Genomic DNA, 16,412 nt, shown 5'->3' with positions numbered 1-16,412 from the left:
CAGAAGCTTAAAAAAAGTGTCTCTCCAATTATTAACAAAGAAAGAAAGAAAAAAAAAAAAAAAAGATTTAACTGGTGTGTTGAAGAGTCTAATTTCATTCCGGTGTAGACATGACTTCCCCAAGTTACTGCTTTTAATCTTAATCTATTGAAACCCCTTTTCCCAATGGATATCAAGTCTCTTAACATCATCTTGCTAGATTTTATGTAATGATGGAAGGCAATAAATATGTTGGCCCCAAACCAGCCCAGAGTCAGGCAAAAAGACAGTGATGGGCTGCAGCAACTTCAGGGAACCACCTCTCAGTAAGGCAGCCAAGGTAGGAAAATAAAAGAAAGGAAAGGAAAACAAAAGTCCTTAACAAAAAAGGCACAAAGGGAAAGTAAAATAAATACAAAATTGAGGAATCAAAGTTACCTTACTGTTTTCCTACAACAAATAAAGAGAAAAGGACAAGACCAGAGTAAAAACTCTCTCCTGGTTCTTTCCAATAAGATCGAAAATCATTTATTTGAAATGGCCAAAAATAACATTTTACAGAAAAGGAACCATAATATTACACAACCAAGTGTAGCTATAAAATCTCAAACATTCAGGCAATGCTTTATTTAAATCACCAAAAATAAGGTTTTATAGAAAAGGAATTGTAACAAGCAAATGTATAGCTGCAAATTTTCTTTTGCCATCAACATCGATTCCCTCTAAAATATTCAGGGACTACTTTGCAGTTTCCAAGCAAAACTAGAATTTGTGGGACAGAGTTGCTCAGCCTTATCACAAGAATGAAAACAGTTTGCAAAACAATTTTGTTTAATGCTAACAAATAACTAAAAGACGTGGTTACTGCTAACAAGTACCTCCGTCTACTGAAACAGCCCAACCTAATCACATGTTCATTAACAATTCACTGTGAACACAGCTGCTGTTTTCTTGCCATCACAGATCACGTGTATAGGTGGCAAGGGTTAGATGCTGGAGGCCATCGAGGCACCGAGGAAGTAATCCTTAACAGAAATAACTACAGTAGGTAAGCAACTCAAACAAATGGGCCCACCTCTGCCAAAGCCCCCCAGGGTGGGTGTCACATTTACTTTCTGCATAAAGAAGGCCCACTGACTCCCTAGTTCTTTACTGGGAACCAAGAACTAGATAGAGAAACTGTTCTTCTAGGACCATCGAAACCTTAATAAATTGCCCTGGGATTCTTCGTGCTGTAGTGCGCCTCACAGGCAGCAACATAGGCAGACTCTGGGAAGAAGTCATCATGGTACTCTGCTAAAAACCTGGAAAAAAAATAGCCCCTGTGATCACCAGAGTAAAGACTAAATACCAGGAAGCAAAACGGGAATTTCCACAACTGTAACATTTCACTCTTTTTGTATTAGGTAGAAAAAAATAATATAATCTTGATTTCTATATACTGATTATGTTCACTGCACATACCCAGCTTCTATGTTAAAGACTGTTTCATTGGAATCCTTTCACTATCAAGTGTACAAATTTCTATTTCTATAGCTTCTAAACTCCACTAGGTGGCAGTCTTGATTATCTAAACACTTCATGCAAAAAGGCCTCTGAGTATTTCTACATTTTCCTGTTTTAAAAAACAAACTATAAAAAATAAATTATTAACTCAATAAATGTCACCTGAGAAATGCACAGTACTTACATGGGCTAAGTTAAAACAAAACTGAATGGTTTAATCAGTAAAGAGCATTTTGAGTTCTACTTTGCCGTTGCCAAAAGATGCTGTAAGTTCCAGCTTAGTAGTAAAAACGTAAGACTGACTTATGCCTGACTATGGATTGATGTTGAAACATAGCCAGTCACTGAAGAATCTGCAACACAGACACTGTCTTGACTCTGAAGTATCAAATATTTCACCATGAAGGGCTCAAATAGGCTCACATGGGCCGCATTAACTAGTATGCTAAGTAATTAGCTTCCTGTTTGTTTCCCTGGCCTCCTCCCAACTGTCCTTATTCCTAAAAAGGTAAGGATATACCCCTGCAATACCTTCTTCAGTAAAAACCAAGTCAAATTCATTTGAGGTAACTCTTTCTTCTTTGATTGTACCTTTTTTATAGCAACTCTCAATCCACTGATTCTGTAGTTGACACGTTTGGATATATTTTCATAACCCATTACAGCTGAACAGTATGGGGATTGGGGCCCCAACCCTCTACAGAGTTGAAAATCCCTGCATAACGATTTTATTAGTTGGGCCCTCCGTATTCACTATTCCTCCCAATTCACAGATGCAACCAGCCACATGGATCATGTAGTGCTAAGTGTTTACAATTAAAGAAAATCCACATGTAAGTGGATTTGTGCACTTCAAACCCATGTTGTTCAAGGGTCAGCTGTACCATTTTATTTGTAAATCTTTGTACGTAACCTCCTAAAACCCTAATTTCTATTTTGTTTTGGGCATAGCTCAGAATTAGAAGGCTCTCCTGTGCTAACTAGTGGCTGTCTCATTTTGGCATTATTTGATTTCAGTGTAACAAAATGTTTATACAAAACAGAGTTGTAGGTTTGTTTGAGGGGAAGGCTGAAAGAGATTAGGGCATTTTTGAAACTTTTTTCTATAAAATGTTTTAAAGTTGAATTCCACTCATTTGATACATTATTCAAAATACCCAGACAAAGACTCATTTCTCTGGCTGGAGTGTTCTCCACTCCAGTAAATCCTACTTGACTAGCTCTTACAGGTTGGGACCTAAATACAAGGAGAAAGTATCCTCTTAAAGAGAAAGAAAAAACAAGGTCAGGTACATGGGACACCCTGGGTGAGGCAGAGTGACAACAAGCCTGGAACGCCAGGAGAAACCAGTCAGTAGACATCTAGGTGGGAGAACTGGGCCATAGGCATAAAGGAGGCTGGGGTCTGCAGCCCCAGGTATGCAGAGGGCACAGCCTCAGGGTGAATGATCCAACCATATAATAAAATGGCTCTGTCAGGTGAAGAAAACGCTACCTTTCTCCAAATTCACAAAGTATCAGCACAGACTATTCATCATTTCTCTTAACTCCAAAGGAGACACCAAAATCAGACCTACAAATGTAGGTACATGGAACAAAGAAAAGTCACATGCTTAAGGTACTCTTGAATAAAATACATAAAATTAAATAGTTATCAATCTCAATCACTTCTTTAGAAAATTAATTTTCTCCTCACATGGCTATCCAACTGGATTCTTCCAGTGACACAAAAAAATTTTACCTCCATACCCTTTGTTTAGAAACCAGATAAACTATGAAAAAAATGAAATAGCTCCAACTCCCCATATTACAATTACTATTAGAACCAACTATACTTAGGTAATACTGCAGAGCTAGCTTCTACATCTGCTGAAGACAAGTTCAAAAAAGTCATATATACGGTGGCAGAGTAAGTTTTGACAAAGTAATAACAATACCTCAGAAAGAGATCAAAGTGCTTCAGTAAAGCCTTCAGATTCTTCTCAGAAAAGGACATCTTTCCAAGGATTTCTGGAAGTTTCACTGCATTAAAAAGAAAGCAAAATCATTTACAACTGGCAGAATCTGGCGATCAGTAGGAGATCCTCTGGGTCCCTGTGATCTTATTCAAACTGAAACTAACATCTATGCTGCCAAACAAAACCAAAACTCTTACTGAACATAGAGTAGTAAGTACAAATATTACAAACACAATTTGTATGAAATTTAAGATTCATTGTTTTTAAGAGATCAACATTCAGTGATTTTTCTTAGACCCCCAAATTACCACAAGATGTACCTAAGCCTACAGCTGTTAAAATTAAAGTGGAAAATAAAAAAGGTAAGAAGAAAGCAGGGCAAAGGATTTCTTACCAAACAAACGCAGCAAGTGTTGTGCCCCATAAATGTAAGAGGGTGGAGGTGGTTGGTCACCTGGGGGATAACTATCAGGTACAAGTTTCCAGGAGAGGACCTGGGAAAAGCACAGAGAATGCTTTGTTGTTATATCTTCACACTCCGTTACCCACAGGTCTGTACATTTGGAATTCCAGCAGAAATACACACACTTTGACACTCCCAAGCCGGCAGAAAGACACAGCTCATCAAGTGTCGCGTTTCTACCCTGGAGCTTCCCATCCATTTGGCACCTCTGGAGCTGCCTCACAGCTGGACCAGAAAATGGGAAGAAACCAAACATGGAACAGGACAATGACAAGAAGCCAATGTGGAGGTCCTAAAGCCATCCCACCTTCTTTGGCAACATGGAGACAGTCCTAATCACCTACAATTAAGACAGATTGTGTGAAGATGAAAAAAAAATGCCACTGTATCAAATAAACACAAACTCATAAAAATAAACAAGGAAAGAGGACTTAAAATTGGGAAAATATTCGATTTTCTAATTTTCAATAGCTTCTACCTGTAAATTAGCTGTAACTGTTTTGTCATTCTGCCCCTTCTCCTTTCTTGGAAATTCTGCTGTTTTAGACAATGAAGTAATAAAAGATGTTTTGAGAAAGGTTACCACTGTGTCAAGATTCTCTAAGATTCTGCTATGTTACAGTCACTCTGGAAACTAATTTCACCCACTGAATCAAGTGAAAATAGACTTCAGCCCTGGAAACTGCCTGCTTTTCCTTCACTTTGAATTCCAGAAGTGTGGGTGGATTGGGGGCTTTTGTTAAAGTAACAGTTGAATTTCAAAACTCTCTGATGAGCTTCCACAGAAATATTTCAGCAAATTATAGGTCTATTCTACCTAGTTGCTGCTTTGCCTTTTGGGATCTGCCAAGTTTAATCTGGAAATAGTTGGGTCAAAGGAAGACCTCTATAAGACAAAGCAGAAGGATGCCAAAATGAGCCCAGAAAGGCTGATGTAGTCAATTTAATCAAATGAAATTTTAGAAATTAACAAGCACCACCATGGTTCCATCTGTCAACATGCTGAAGGCCCAGGCTTCAGCCCGTGCCTCACCAACCCCACGCTCCTGTGGTACACAAGCCTCAGAGCAGGAGTAAGTTTCTGCCCCTTTATACTATCCCTAGCACTGAACTCCGCGGTGCACACAGCTACAGCTCAGCAACTGTTTTGACAGTGACACTCAAAGTGAACATGGGGGAATCCACCATCACTGGAGGCACGAAGGGCACGCTCATGCAAAAGCAGATCATGTGGTTAGTCAGCGAGCCTGGCTACTTCCCTCCCTCAATCCTGCAGCTCAATGTAGTGAATCAGCTCTCTCAAAGATGCATTATGGGTGGAAATAACAGGTTTCCAGTGGAGGAAGTCTCAACCAGGGTGTGCACAGGAATCGCCTGTGATCTCAACCAGGACTACACCAGTCCAGATCCTCCCTGGTGCAGTTGGGCAGCAAATGGCATTGGGAGAGTGAGTCTCAGGTGGTCAGGATGCAGGGCCCTGGGGAAAACATGCTGCAATGGAGGCTTTATGCAGACAGAATGCACTAAGGTCTCATCATGAGAGCCTGTCCAACCCCAACCACTTTTTCACTAGACCTTGTAGCTGTAACTATCACCACTAGATGGCGGCGTTGCAACAGTGACCAGAGTGGGAATGGCTGTGCCTCAATATTCAGATGTTTTCTGTGGGTCCCCAACTTTATGGCGCCAGGGTCCAGTTTTGTGGAAGACAATTTTTTCATGGCCCCAGGGCGGGGGACGGTTTGGGGATGATTCAAGTGCATTAGATCTATTGTGTGCTGTATTTCTATTATTACATCAGCTCCACCTCAGCTTATCCGGCCTAAGATCATGGAGGTTGGGGACTGCTGTAAGAAACAGGATTCTTCTTGAATAAAAACACCTGCAGGCTTTCTAGTCTGAAAAAAGGAAAATTAGGGACTGCTTGCACTAGGAATTTCCTAACCCTCCCTTAACATCACTGGAACACGAACTGGGTTTTCTAGCAGAGGTCAGTCAACTTATAACCCTTGAGCCAAAGCAACCCCCTCATGCTAAAAACAACTGTTTTTTAAATGTTTTTTTTTTATTAAATGAATACTACTTCACGAAATATAAAAATCATATGAAATTTGATTACTAGCACACATATTCATTGGAGGGACTGATGCTGAAGCTCCAATACTTTGGCCACCTGACGTGAAGAACTGACTCTGGAAAACACCCTGATGCTACGAAAGATTGAAGGCGGGAGGAGAAGGGGATGACAAAGGATGAGATGGTTGGATGGTGTCACCGACTCAATGGACATGAGTTTGGGAAAGCTCCAGGAGTTGGCGATGGACAGGGAGGCCTGGCGTGCTGCAGTCCACAGGGTCACAAAAAGTTGGACACAACTGAGTGACTGAACTGAGACTGAGCACACATGAATGAATTTTGGGGCCACCCAGCACACTCATTTGTGAACTATTTACACTACTTTCACAAGCTGATGCACAACCCTGAAAGTATTTACAATCTGACCCTTGATAAGAAAAGTTTGCTGACCCCTGTCACCAAACATCGTCTCATAAAGCCATCCTCCTCTGTGCACAGAAACAAGGAAAGCCCACTTGCTAGGCAAGATTCATACAATTTCCCCGTGGACTAAGACATCTCCTGAACTCCTGAAAACTCACTATGTATCTCAGTTAACTGGCCTTAAAAACAGTTTCAAACTGAAGCTTTCCTGTCTGTAAAAGGGAACTCTGCTGGTAAGGTTATTCTCAAGAACCTGAGGTAATTTAGATCAAGTGCCTGGCACAATGCTAGCATACAGCATGCCCTCAAAGGGATGGCTATTAATATTACTGTTAAAGATGGGTTTTATATTTTTAAATGGTTAAGACCAAAAGTAGAATAATATCATATAAATGAAAAATTATCTGATATGCAAATGGCAGTGTCCATAAACACAGCTTTATTGGAACACGGCACACTCATTCATTTACACAGTGTCTGGGGCTGCTTTGGAGCTGGGGAGTCTCAACAGTGACTATGAAGCCCACAAGGTTGAAAATATTTACTCTCTGACTTTTTGCAGAAAAACTGTACTGACAACTGTTCTACAAAATAACAATACTCCTATTTCAATGCTGCTGCTGCTGCTAAGTTGCTTCAGTCGTGTCCGACTCTGTGCAACCCCATAGACGGTAGCCCACCAGGCTCCCCTGTCCCTGGGATTCTCCAGGCAATACTTGGACTTATTTGAAATAAAAGAGGAATGGAGGTGCAGGGCTATAATCTCATTTTAGATACCACAAATACAATGTTACACATCATACAAAAAATTCTGTTAATATCCACAGCAACAACCTAGATGTCCATCAGTAGACGAATGGATAAGAAAGTTGTGGTACATACACACTATGGAGTATTACTCAGCCATTAAAAAGAATATATTTGAATCAGTTCTAATGAGGTATATGAAACTGGAGCCTATTATACAGAGTGAAGTAAGCCAGAAAGAAACACCAATACAGTATACTAATGCATATATATGGAATTTAGAAAGATGGTAACGATAGCCCTGTATGTGAGACAGCAAAAGAGGGACAGATGTATAGAAGTCTTTGGACTCTGTGGGAGAGGGCGAGGGTGGGATGATTTGGGAAGATGGCATTGAAACATGTATATTATCATATGTGAAACGAATCACCAGACCAGGTTCGATGCATGAATACAGGATGCTCAGGGCTGGTGCACTGGGATGACCCAGAGGGATGGTATGGGGAGGGAGGTGGGAGGGGGATTCAGGATGGGGAACACGTGTACACCCGTGGTGGATGCATGTTGATGTATGGAAAAACCAATACAATATTGTACAGAAAAAAAAAATAATAATAATTTTAAAAAATTGAAAAAAAAAATACCTACGGCAAGAGTAACATAATGTTTCTTCCCAGCAAACGGGATTTCCTCTTGTAAGACTTTTTAAGAAAACACAAAAGGAAGGGTTCAATGGGGGTGAACAACAGAAACTAACGCTTTACCTCATTTATTTCATTAGTTCTTCTGCCTTCAAAGCCAGCAAACACCGCACTCCCTTCCTTGCTAGGGGTCAGAGGAACAGGCGAGGATGATCTGCTATGAACAGGTGTCTCTTTAAAAGGAAAAGACTTTAATTAGTCACCAATTAATTATCCACTAATTAATCATACAGCTACTGAATTAAAGATTGCTGAAAGACCTTTACAAAGAGCAGAGAAGTTATTAATTTTTACCAATAAGACTTCCCTGTCAAGAATAGTACCTGGAATATTATTTGACGGAAAAAAGGAAAGAAAAGGAATCAAGTTCAGAGATATCCCTAGTGGCTCACAGAATTCACCTGCAATGCAGGAGACCTGGGTTTGATCCCTGAGTTGGGAAGATCCCTTGGAGAAGTGAATGGCAACCCACTCCAGTGTTCTTACCTGGGAAATCCCATGGACAGGGGAGCCTGGCGGGCTACAGTCCAGGGGGTGTCGCAAAGAGTTGGACACAACTGAGCGACTAACACTTTCATTTTCACACTTCACTGGGATAAACTACGTACAACATGATGAAACTTGAAAACATTGTACGTTAAGTGAAAGACGCCACGGACAAAAGGCCACATATTGCATGATTCCACTGATGAACTCATGCCTAGAAGAGGTAGATCCATATGTACAGGACGTTAACTAGTTCAGGGCTGGAGAGAGGGACTGCAAACAGATGGGTGAGCCAGCGCGAAACTGGTCAGTACCAGGAATCCTGATTGTAGAGCTGAAGGCACAGGAGTTGGGGCGGGGGGGCTCCCATCTCCCACTGGACTGGGTTCAGGAGCACGGTGCCTGACCCAGACCAAGCACAGAGTCGGCTTCACCTCTCCCCGGCATGGCCCTCCTGTGGGCAGTGGACCTACTCTTTTCCAGGTGCAGGAACAGCTTGGGCATGCTGGCAGACGTGTCCTGCTGCCGGCGCTTGGGCTGGGGTGAGGCGCTGCTCTCAGACAGCCTGTCGCAGTTGGCAGAGTGGCGCGTGGACCGCCTCAGAGACTGAAAGGCTTCCGGCTCGCCTTTGCGCCTTTTGGGGGTGGTTGGTTCACCTGAGGTTGGCTGACTCTCTGTGGACTGTGGTGTGGATGGATTCAGCAAAGGTGGGCTTGGAGAGAGCTCCTCCTGGTTCCTACAAAAGGAAGGGGAACGCATCACACGCGCGCGGTACACAGAATCTCTGCAAAGCCTGGAGGGGTTCCTCAATGTCCTTCTTCAGGCAGAAAACACAGCCTCCATTCCACTCCAGAAGGCTTAGAAGCTTTCACTTCCAGACATGCCAAAACAAATACTTTCTTAAAAGGTACCTAAACATTATTTTACCATTTTCACCCTTTAACTCTTCAAGGCACCCTGGCATTAAAGGCTGTGATACCCTTTGTCCTTGTTTTGTATCAGTGGTTCGCAACTCAGGGGTGATTCCACTCTGGGGGGAACACAACTCAGGGGTGATTCCACTCTGGGGGGAACACAACTCAGAGGTGATTCCACTCTGGGGGGAACACAGACACCTTCTGGAGTCAGTTTTGATGGTCACGACTGGGAAAGTGCCATTGGCATCCAGTGGGTGGAGGCCAGGGATGCTGCTCGCTATCCTACAGCACATAGTTCAGCCTCCGTCACCAACAATGATCCAATTAAAAACATCGGTCGAGCCAAGGCTGAGAAACCATGGTGGTGAGACTAAGAATACAACGTCATCTCGTGACAATGTAACTACTGATAGGGCTAGAATGCCACAAACGTTGGCCACATTTTGTGGAAACACGCGGTCCACTCTAGACACTGGGAACCTTGAGGTTTGGAGGAGGGTGTGGGGACATCAACATAGGTCCCCACTGGGAAGGAAGGCAGCCAAAGAAGAGACGGTCATAATGCAGACAGACAATTAGCAGGCAAGACCTGAGGAGGAAGCGGATCAAGGGGCTGAAGGGGAAAGGAGGGCAATGCTTAGTGCAGCAAGTGGGAAGCTGTCAGTGACTTTGGGGAGCAGAGGGAGGCAGGAGACCAAGATAGACAGGAAACATGCAAGAGGAGATGCAGGGGTGGAAATCATGAAAATAGACCAGTCTCTCGGGAAGATGGGCCTGAGGCAGACAAGGAAGTAGCTTACACAGATAGAGGCATGGACTCAGGTGCAGGGGGACTTGTTGAACCCAAAGAATGGAGATTTGGAAAAGCTTGGTCACTGAGGGAAGACTGTGACACAGCAGAGTGGGAAAGAAACTAACCTTTATTTGAAGGCCTAAGGCAGCCAGCCCTTCATGCACTTCCTCATTTAATAACTACCTACAGAAGCAAATGTTCTTTCCATTGTTGACAGGAAAAGCTAGAGACTCAGATGACACCTCACCAAGTCACAAATTCAAACCCACACCCAACCTTCTCAGGCCATGCTCTCTTCACCCCAATGTCTTTGGAAAGAAGGGCATTGGCTACTCTAAAGCCAATTTCTGTACACTGAAATCTTCACTTGGTAAAAACTTCCAGAGACATTTGAAAGTGAATGATGACTCAAACTTACCCAAGAAGAAAGAAAACCACCAGGACAGACAGTGGTTTGCCATCTACTCCCTCCTCCGAACGTGTTGGCCCCATAGCATCCAACGGAAATCTTTAAAAACAGATCTAGCTATTTGATTTCTGATAGCTGATGGTTGAACTACAAGCTAACTTACCTATTAGTGCTTGTGGTACTTTCCTTAATCGGAAGAAAAAATTTGGACGAAGTCACCTTTTTATACTGAACTTGTTCATATGGATAGAGCAAAACCAATGGGAGAGTGTAATCAAAGGTTATTCTTAATCCATCCACCATCTCCTTACAAAGGTCAACGCTGGAAGGATTAAAGAGATTAGAGATGCAATAAAATAACAGAACTTTTCAAAATGTCACAATGAAGGTGCATATTTCTAATCAGGAAGAGTGTTAAACACTGTATATTACACCTAAGTGTGCAAAACACAAAGTCTGTAGGTGCTAACGATAATTAAATGGGAGCACAGACCTAGAATATAGAGTGCAGTAAGCAAGTATTTGTAACTTACACACAGAACACAAGTAAATATGCTCAGTGCCACACAAGGAGCCCAAGTAGCCTGTGCTCCGGAAAGTAGACACACCCCAGACACCTGCAGCTGAAGGGGTCGGTTGGTCGTGATGAGCTGACACATCTGTTTCAACTGCAACAATCTACTTGTCTGACTCCACTCCTACGGGGTCACATTCCCAAGGCAAGCTATGAGGACAATTACTCAGATTAGGGTAAAGACCTGTTTGTAAACGGGTTTCAACAAAATTCTCATTCCCCATTCTGGTACTTCTCAAAGCAAAAAAAAAAAAAAAAAAGAGTTTGCTCCCTAAATTACATCATTGAAAACTTCTTCTAGTGTTGAGGCAGTGCATATCCTCGATGGATTCACATCACACTCCTAAAGAGTTACTGAACATTCTGGAAAAAGACAGTATTTTGAAACTTAACTGGTTACTGTATGAATTAAGTGTAACAGTATGTGAACTGTTTCATAGTAACTGAAACAGAGACAGTGTTACCTGTTCTAAATGGAAGTTTATTCTCTAACACCCAGAGTGAACCATGAAATGCCAACCCTCCCTCCCCTACTTACTTCTTTTCTGCTGGGATATAATGCACATTCATGTTGGCGTGTGGCATAACATGATGGTGACGAGGCCTCTCATTGGCTGAAAAGGCTGCATTGATAGCAAAATGCTTCACGTACGATTCCAAAATAGTTATAATGTTGGTCTGGCATGGAAGTTTCACTAACTGTTAACAAAAACATAAACATTTGATGTACACATTCCATTGGATAAACAAATATTCCAAGAAACAGTGGTCTTGTGTACATCATTTTTGAAGCTCAAAAATAAAGTCAATTGTGTATGAAGATAATTCTTTAGGTAAATGTGCTTTGAAACTCTCTGACTTTTCTTCTACTGATCATATCCCCATGTATATTACAATGATAATTTAAAGTTAATTGATAACTAATTTTAAAAATAAATGCAAGCAATGATTCTCAGCTTAGGGACCCATTAGAACCATTTGGGGAACCTCTAAGATATCCACAGCTGCCACCCCCAACGTCATAGATCAGTTTTCACCTTAAGCTTGAAGCCCAGGCATCAGGACTCTGCAAAGCTCTCTAGAAGATTCTAACAGGCAGCCAGGGCTGGAAAAGTCTGAGCACACTTCCATCAGGAGAACACTACTGCCAGAGAAGTGTAAAACCCAACTCAGCACAGAACCTGAGTTTCATTCCGCCAAGGCTCTCAACTTTCTGTGACTGCAAAATATGGCTCTACTACAAATCCATGTTTTATGTGTTCTCCTTGTTTACCCGTTTCCTCCTGTTGATATAGTAACAATCATCCTCAAGCTTCTTCTTCAGAACGTCAGGGATTTCTATAGTTATTGTTCTTTCTTCCATTTCCTTTTTTGTGTGCAGCTCTGGTCCTTCCTTCTGCAATATCACAATTCCATTTTAATTACCTAAAACAGAGAGTCTACACCCAAAGAAGGACTAACATAAGCACAGCCTACAATGAAACAAACCACTTAATCCTTGACATTTACACCAGTAATGATGTCACATGTTCTAATGAGAAGTATATTAAAGGCCAAAAGTTAACTTGTTTTAGGGCGCTAACGACATTGCAAATGCTTATTTCTTTTCTTCCCAATTTAACTTTACCAGTGGGATTCACGTTAACTTTGTATTCAGCAAACAGAAGATGCTAAACTCTTGATACACACCATTTAAAAATTAATCAGCACTATAAAAAGTTCACAATTTCATTGCAAAGAAAGAGGTGAAATGGTTTGTGGAAACATTTCATGGGTATAAAAAGCCACAGAGAATTTTTTACAATAAAAAGGGGTTTTTTCCCTTATATATGAAGTACAATTTTATCACATTTGGTTAAAAAGATGGATTTTTACAAAACATTTCACAACTAGAAAATTTTACCACCAAAATATATGCCAAAGAGTTTTTACAATAAGAACTGTATACCACTTCAGTCTTTTCTTCAGTATCACCCTCTTCACTTATTTCTCCATCCTTTTCTTCACTGTCAGAGGAACTGCTTATTGCTAGGTAAAACAAAAAACAGCAGTCAAACCTGCATTACACACTTCCTTAACCCTTACATCTACAATTCCTTAGGATGGCATGGGTGTCCTACTGCTAGTAATAATAAACTACTGTCCAGCATAAAGTTTAAACGTCAAACACAAATATTGGACCTTTCAGAATAGAAATTTATTTTGAAAAAATACAATACCAACCTCAAGGGGTGCAAAAACCACACAAGTAAATGATGTGCAAGTGTTTAGTCACCTAGGATCTTATTGTTCGCTGTCACATTCACAAGTGGAGCAAGGTACCATGAAGAAAACATGAGAATGGAGCTCTGAGGCGCTACTATAAGACACTGATTGAGAAGGCAGGGGTCATGTGCAAGACCCACCAGGTCTAATTAGGAACTTTCTGACTGCTACTTGAATTATCAAAAACAAATGAGCAAATGTTTTATGAAATGAGCTTACAATGTTTCCTTGTCTAAAGTTTCAGTGAATCTTTCCCCTCAACCCTGCAGTATAAAAGAACTAGGTAAAACTCCTTTTAACCAGAGACAATAAGTCAAGCCACTCACAGTTTTCATCGTTTTCATCTTTTTCGTCAGCAGGGAGGCTTTTTAAGACAGAGTCCACACCAGGCAACCTGCAGCGCTTCCTCTTTCTTCCTGTGCTTCTCCTGAAATGGATAAAGACCACTGAAATGTTGACTGATATGGGTCTTGAGGTTAAAAAAAAAACAACAAAAAAATGCAGTAACAATAATTCTTAAGTATCGAAGATATAATTACATTTTAAAACATAAGTGGTAACCTCCATTATTTCGAATACAATAGAAACACTATTTGCTACTACGTTTCAAATATGTTACATGACTTGATAAGCCACGTTTATCAGATTTTTAAACTTTTCTCTGACAAAAATTCTAAACCTTAAAAGAAAACACATTGAGCAAAATTCATGTTTTTGGTATTCTTACAGGCGAGCTACAGCTTTTTTGGCCAATTTCCGCTGTAATCTCCGATTTTCATCAGTGTCACGAAGGACATGATCCTCTGCTGCCCATCTATCCCAGCTAAAGAAACAAAAGAGGAAAAGGGTGTAAAATTCAGTATTTTAGTTTGACATGAAACAAATGTTAAAAGCACCACACAGGAACAGAAGTGTCTCAAAATTACTTACCTTTCAGAAAACTATTTAAATATTTTAAATCACAAAAAGAGAAACCACAACTCATTCAGACACAGAAGCAATGAGAATCTCCAAAAGCAACCATAGAGAATCCAAATATAGTCGACTCAGAAGTAATCAGAGTAGGCAAGGTTTGACAAAAAAGCAAAAACAGGAAATGAAACTTTCCAAGGAGTGTTTCTAAAACTTAACAAAGAAGTTTGCAATGTTCCTGTGCACAGATGATCAATTTTCAGTCAGGTTTAACAAGTACACTCACCTTCTGTTCCAACCATTAAAATGGATCAGATATTCTGGGATCTTTCTGCCTTTTTCGTCTTTCCCAACAATAACATCGACGATCTGAAACCAGAAAATACCGTCCACAAACAATAGAACATACAGAATTATCAGAAGCGGGATTAGGAAAACTAGATCATGGGCTTTTTTGTAAAAGAAAGGAAAGCATTCTCTCCTTTTTTAGACGGAGAGCTGGGCTGAAACATTTTCCCTTTCAATTCCATTTTTTCCCCTGAGTGGATGCCTCAAAATAGGAAACATCCCTCCAACCACCCCCTGATTGGTCTCTGAGTGTGAGAACGGGTGTAGGTTCTGAAGCCATTAGTCAGCCGAGTTGTCACTAAGAGTCCCGGCCTGACAAGCGAGCCTCTGCCGATAGACCTCTGGGAGTTGTAGTCTCCTGGGCTCCGCAGGATCGTCTGGCCAGTTAGGCTCGGAGATTCTGCCACCCCGCCTAGCGGTGTCCCCAGGGGGAAATTCGGGGGCAAATGAAGGGGCGTGTCACCCTTGGGGAGACTCAAGGCGGGGAGGGAGGAGGCACGGCAAACATAAACGTGAGGCAGGGGCAGCGGGTTGGAGCCCCAAAGTAGAACGGAAAGCCCAGAGGGGCGCTAGGGCCAGCCCCCACCCGCGACCTGCGAGACACACTCCTTCACGCCACCTAGACCGGAGGAGCCGCTGATGTGGCTCCATTTTCTCCCAACCTCCGAAACTTAGGCGGACAGGCAGGAGCCGCGACACGGCCAACTGAAAACCTAAGTGTTGCAAGGCCCTGGAGGACGAAGACACCCACTCAACCTGGCTCTCAGAGAGAATCCAGGCCTACGGGAGGGGCCGAGCCCAGACCACAACCGGCCCAGGGCAACGGCGTCGCCAGTTGACAGCCAGCCCTGCGGTACAATCTATGGATTAGGACGGGGGCCGCTCGATCAAGGCATCGCGCGGGAGCCCAAGCGGGCCTAGACAGCACAGGACGGGGAGAGTTAACCTCCAGGAAGAGGCCTTGAGCAAGCGGCCTCCTGGACGCGGAGCCCCCGCCGCCCTCAGGTGCGCAAACCGACGCCGCGGCTCCTGCAGCGCGACACCGCTCGCGCTAGGATTCCGACAGCGCCGGCGCAACCCCCGGCCCAGGCCGGAAGCGGAAGCGTCCCAGCCCCGACTCCCCATCGCGGCGTCCCGCGAGCGCCCCCTGCCGCCCGTGCGGCGCCGCGCAGGCCGAGGAGCCGCGAGCAAGGAGCGCCGAGCCCCGCCACTTCCCCCGCTCCACGGCACCGTCAGCACCCGCATCCGCGTTCGCCTCCCGTCCCGGGGTTCCCGGCCCGCGCCTCCTCCCTGCCCCTCCGCGGTGGCACCTTGGCATCGTACAGCACTCGCGCCTTGGTGGGGTCAGGCTCGAAGCACAGCACTTTCTCCCCTGAATGGAATTTAAATTTCATGCCCTCGCTCGCGCTCATTTGCTCATCGTGGCGGAGGGCGAGGCTCCGGGGCGGGCGGAGCGCGCGCGGTGGGGGAGGGGGGTGGGGGCTGGGAGGTGGCGCGCGGCAGCGGGGGTGGCGGGGAGGGAGCGGGGACTGGCGGAGGCTGTGGCCGGCCCGCCCTCGGCCCCGCCTCTGCCCGCCCCGCGCCACCGCTGGACCTCCGAGCGGCCAAGCGCGCGCGCTCCCGATCGAGCGCGTCCCTGCGAGTCGCCGCCGGGCTCCCGGGTGGCTGGGAGTCGGGCAGCCCGCGGCCCCTCCAGCCCTCCTGGGAAAGGCGGCCGCAGCGGGCTGCGCCCACGAGGTCAACGCGCCGGACGCGCGCCGTCTTGGCTCCGGGGACCGGAGAACCTGGGGTGGGCACTGGCGGCGGGGAAGCTCCCTGGCCGCGCCGACTTGGTCACCTTAGCAGAACGCGGTGG

The 16,412-nt window shown here is 43.8% G+C and overlaps 1 protein-coding gene across 6 annotated transcripts; it reads right to left on the bottom strand.

Moving 5' to 3' along the window:
- Window positions 1-491: 491 nt before the first annotated feature.
- Window positions 492-15,983, bottom strand: MSL3 (MSL complex subunit 3). Of its 6 annotated transcripts, none has more exons than XR_015158556.1 (13): window positions 15,868-15,983; window positions 14,496-14,578; window positions 14,025-14,120; window positions 13,624-13,724; window positions 12,981-13,060; window positions 12,306-12,428; window positions 11,571-11,731; window positions 10,622-10,780; window positions 8,340-9,075; window positions 7,917-8,026; window positions 3,838-3,937; window positions 3,423-3,507; window positions 492-1,283 (listed from the first exon to the last, which is right to left on the bottom strand). XR_015158556.1 is itself a non-coding variant. In XM_086386909.1 (13 exons), exons 1-13 carry the CDS (start codon window positions 15,967-15,969, stop codon window positions 1,184-1,186), a joined length of 1,563 nt encoding a protein of 520 aa, XP_086243035.1. In that variant the 5' UTR covers window positions 15,970-15,983; the 3' UTR covers window positions 492-1,183. The 6 variants fall into 6 exon arrangements, 4 of the variants coding, with proteins under 4 accessions (XP_086243035.1, XP_086243037.1, XP_086243036.1 ...); XM_086386909.1 differs by having other exon boundaries at window positions 8,813-9,075; XM_086386911.1 differs by lacking the exon at window positions 15,868-15,983 and adding an exon at window positions 15,504-15,649 and having other exon boundaries at window positions 8,813-9,075.
- Window positions 15,984-16,412: the final 429 nt, after the last annotated feature.

This window comes from Bos grunniens, chromosome X, assembly GCF_055505025.1.
Source record: "Bos grunniens cultivar Pamir isolate PY7600 chromosome X, Bosgru_T2T1.0, whole genome shotgun sequence".
NCBI classification, from domain to species: Eukaryota; Metazoa; Chordata; class Mammalia; order Artiodactyla; family Bovidae; genus Bos; species Bos grunniens.
This window is presented reverse-complemented; position numbering and strand designations above follow the sequence as displayed.

Excerpts from the sequence above, each read along its gene's own strand:
- MSL3 (XM_086386909.1), bottom strand. The coding sequence starts at position 15,969 with ATGAGCGCGAGCGAGGGCATGAAATTTAAATTCCATTCAGGGGAGAAA. Across the intron at positions 12,429-12,980 it reads CTGAAGAAAAGACTGAAGTG|AAGGAAGGACCAGAGCTGCA; the intron begins GTATACAGTTCT and ends GTGATATTGCAG. Across the intron at positions 3,938-7,916 it reads GAACTAATGAAATAAATGAG|GTCCTCTCCTGGAAACTTGT; the intron begins GTAAAGCGTTAG and ends TGCTTTTCCCAG.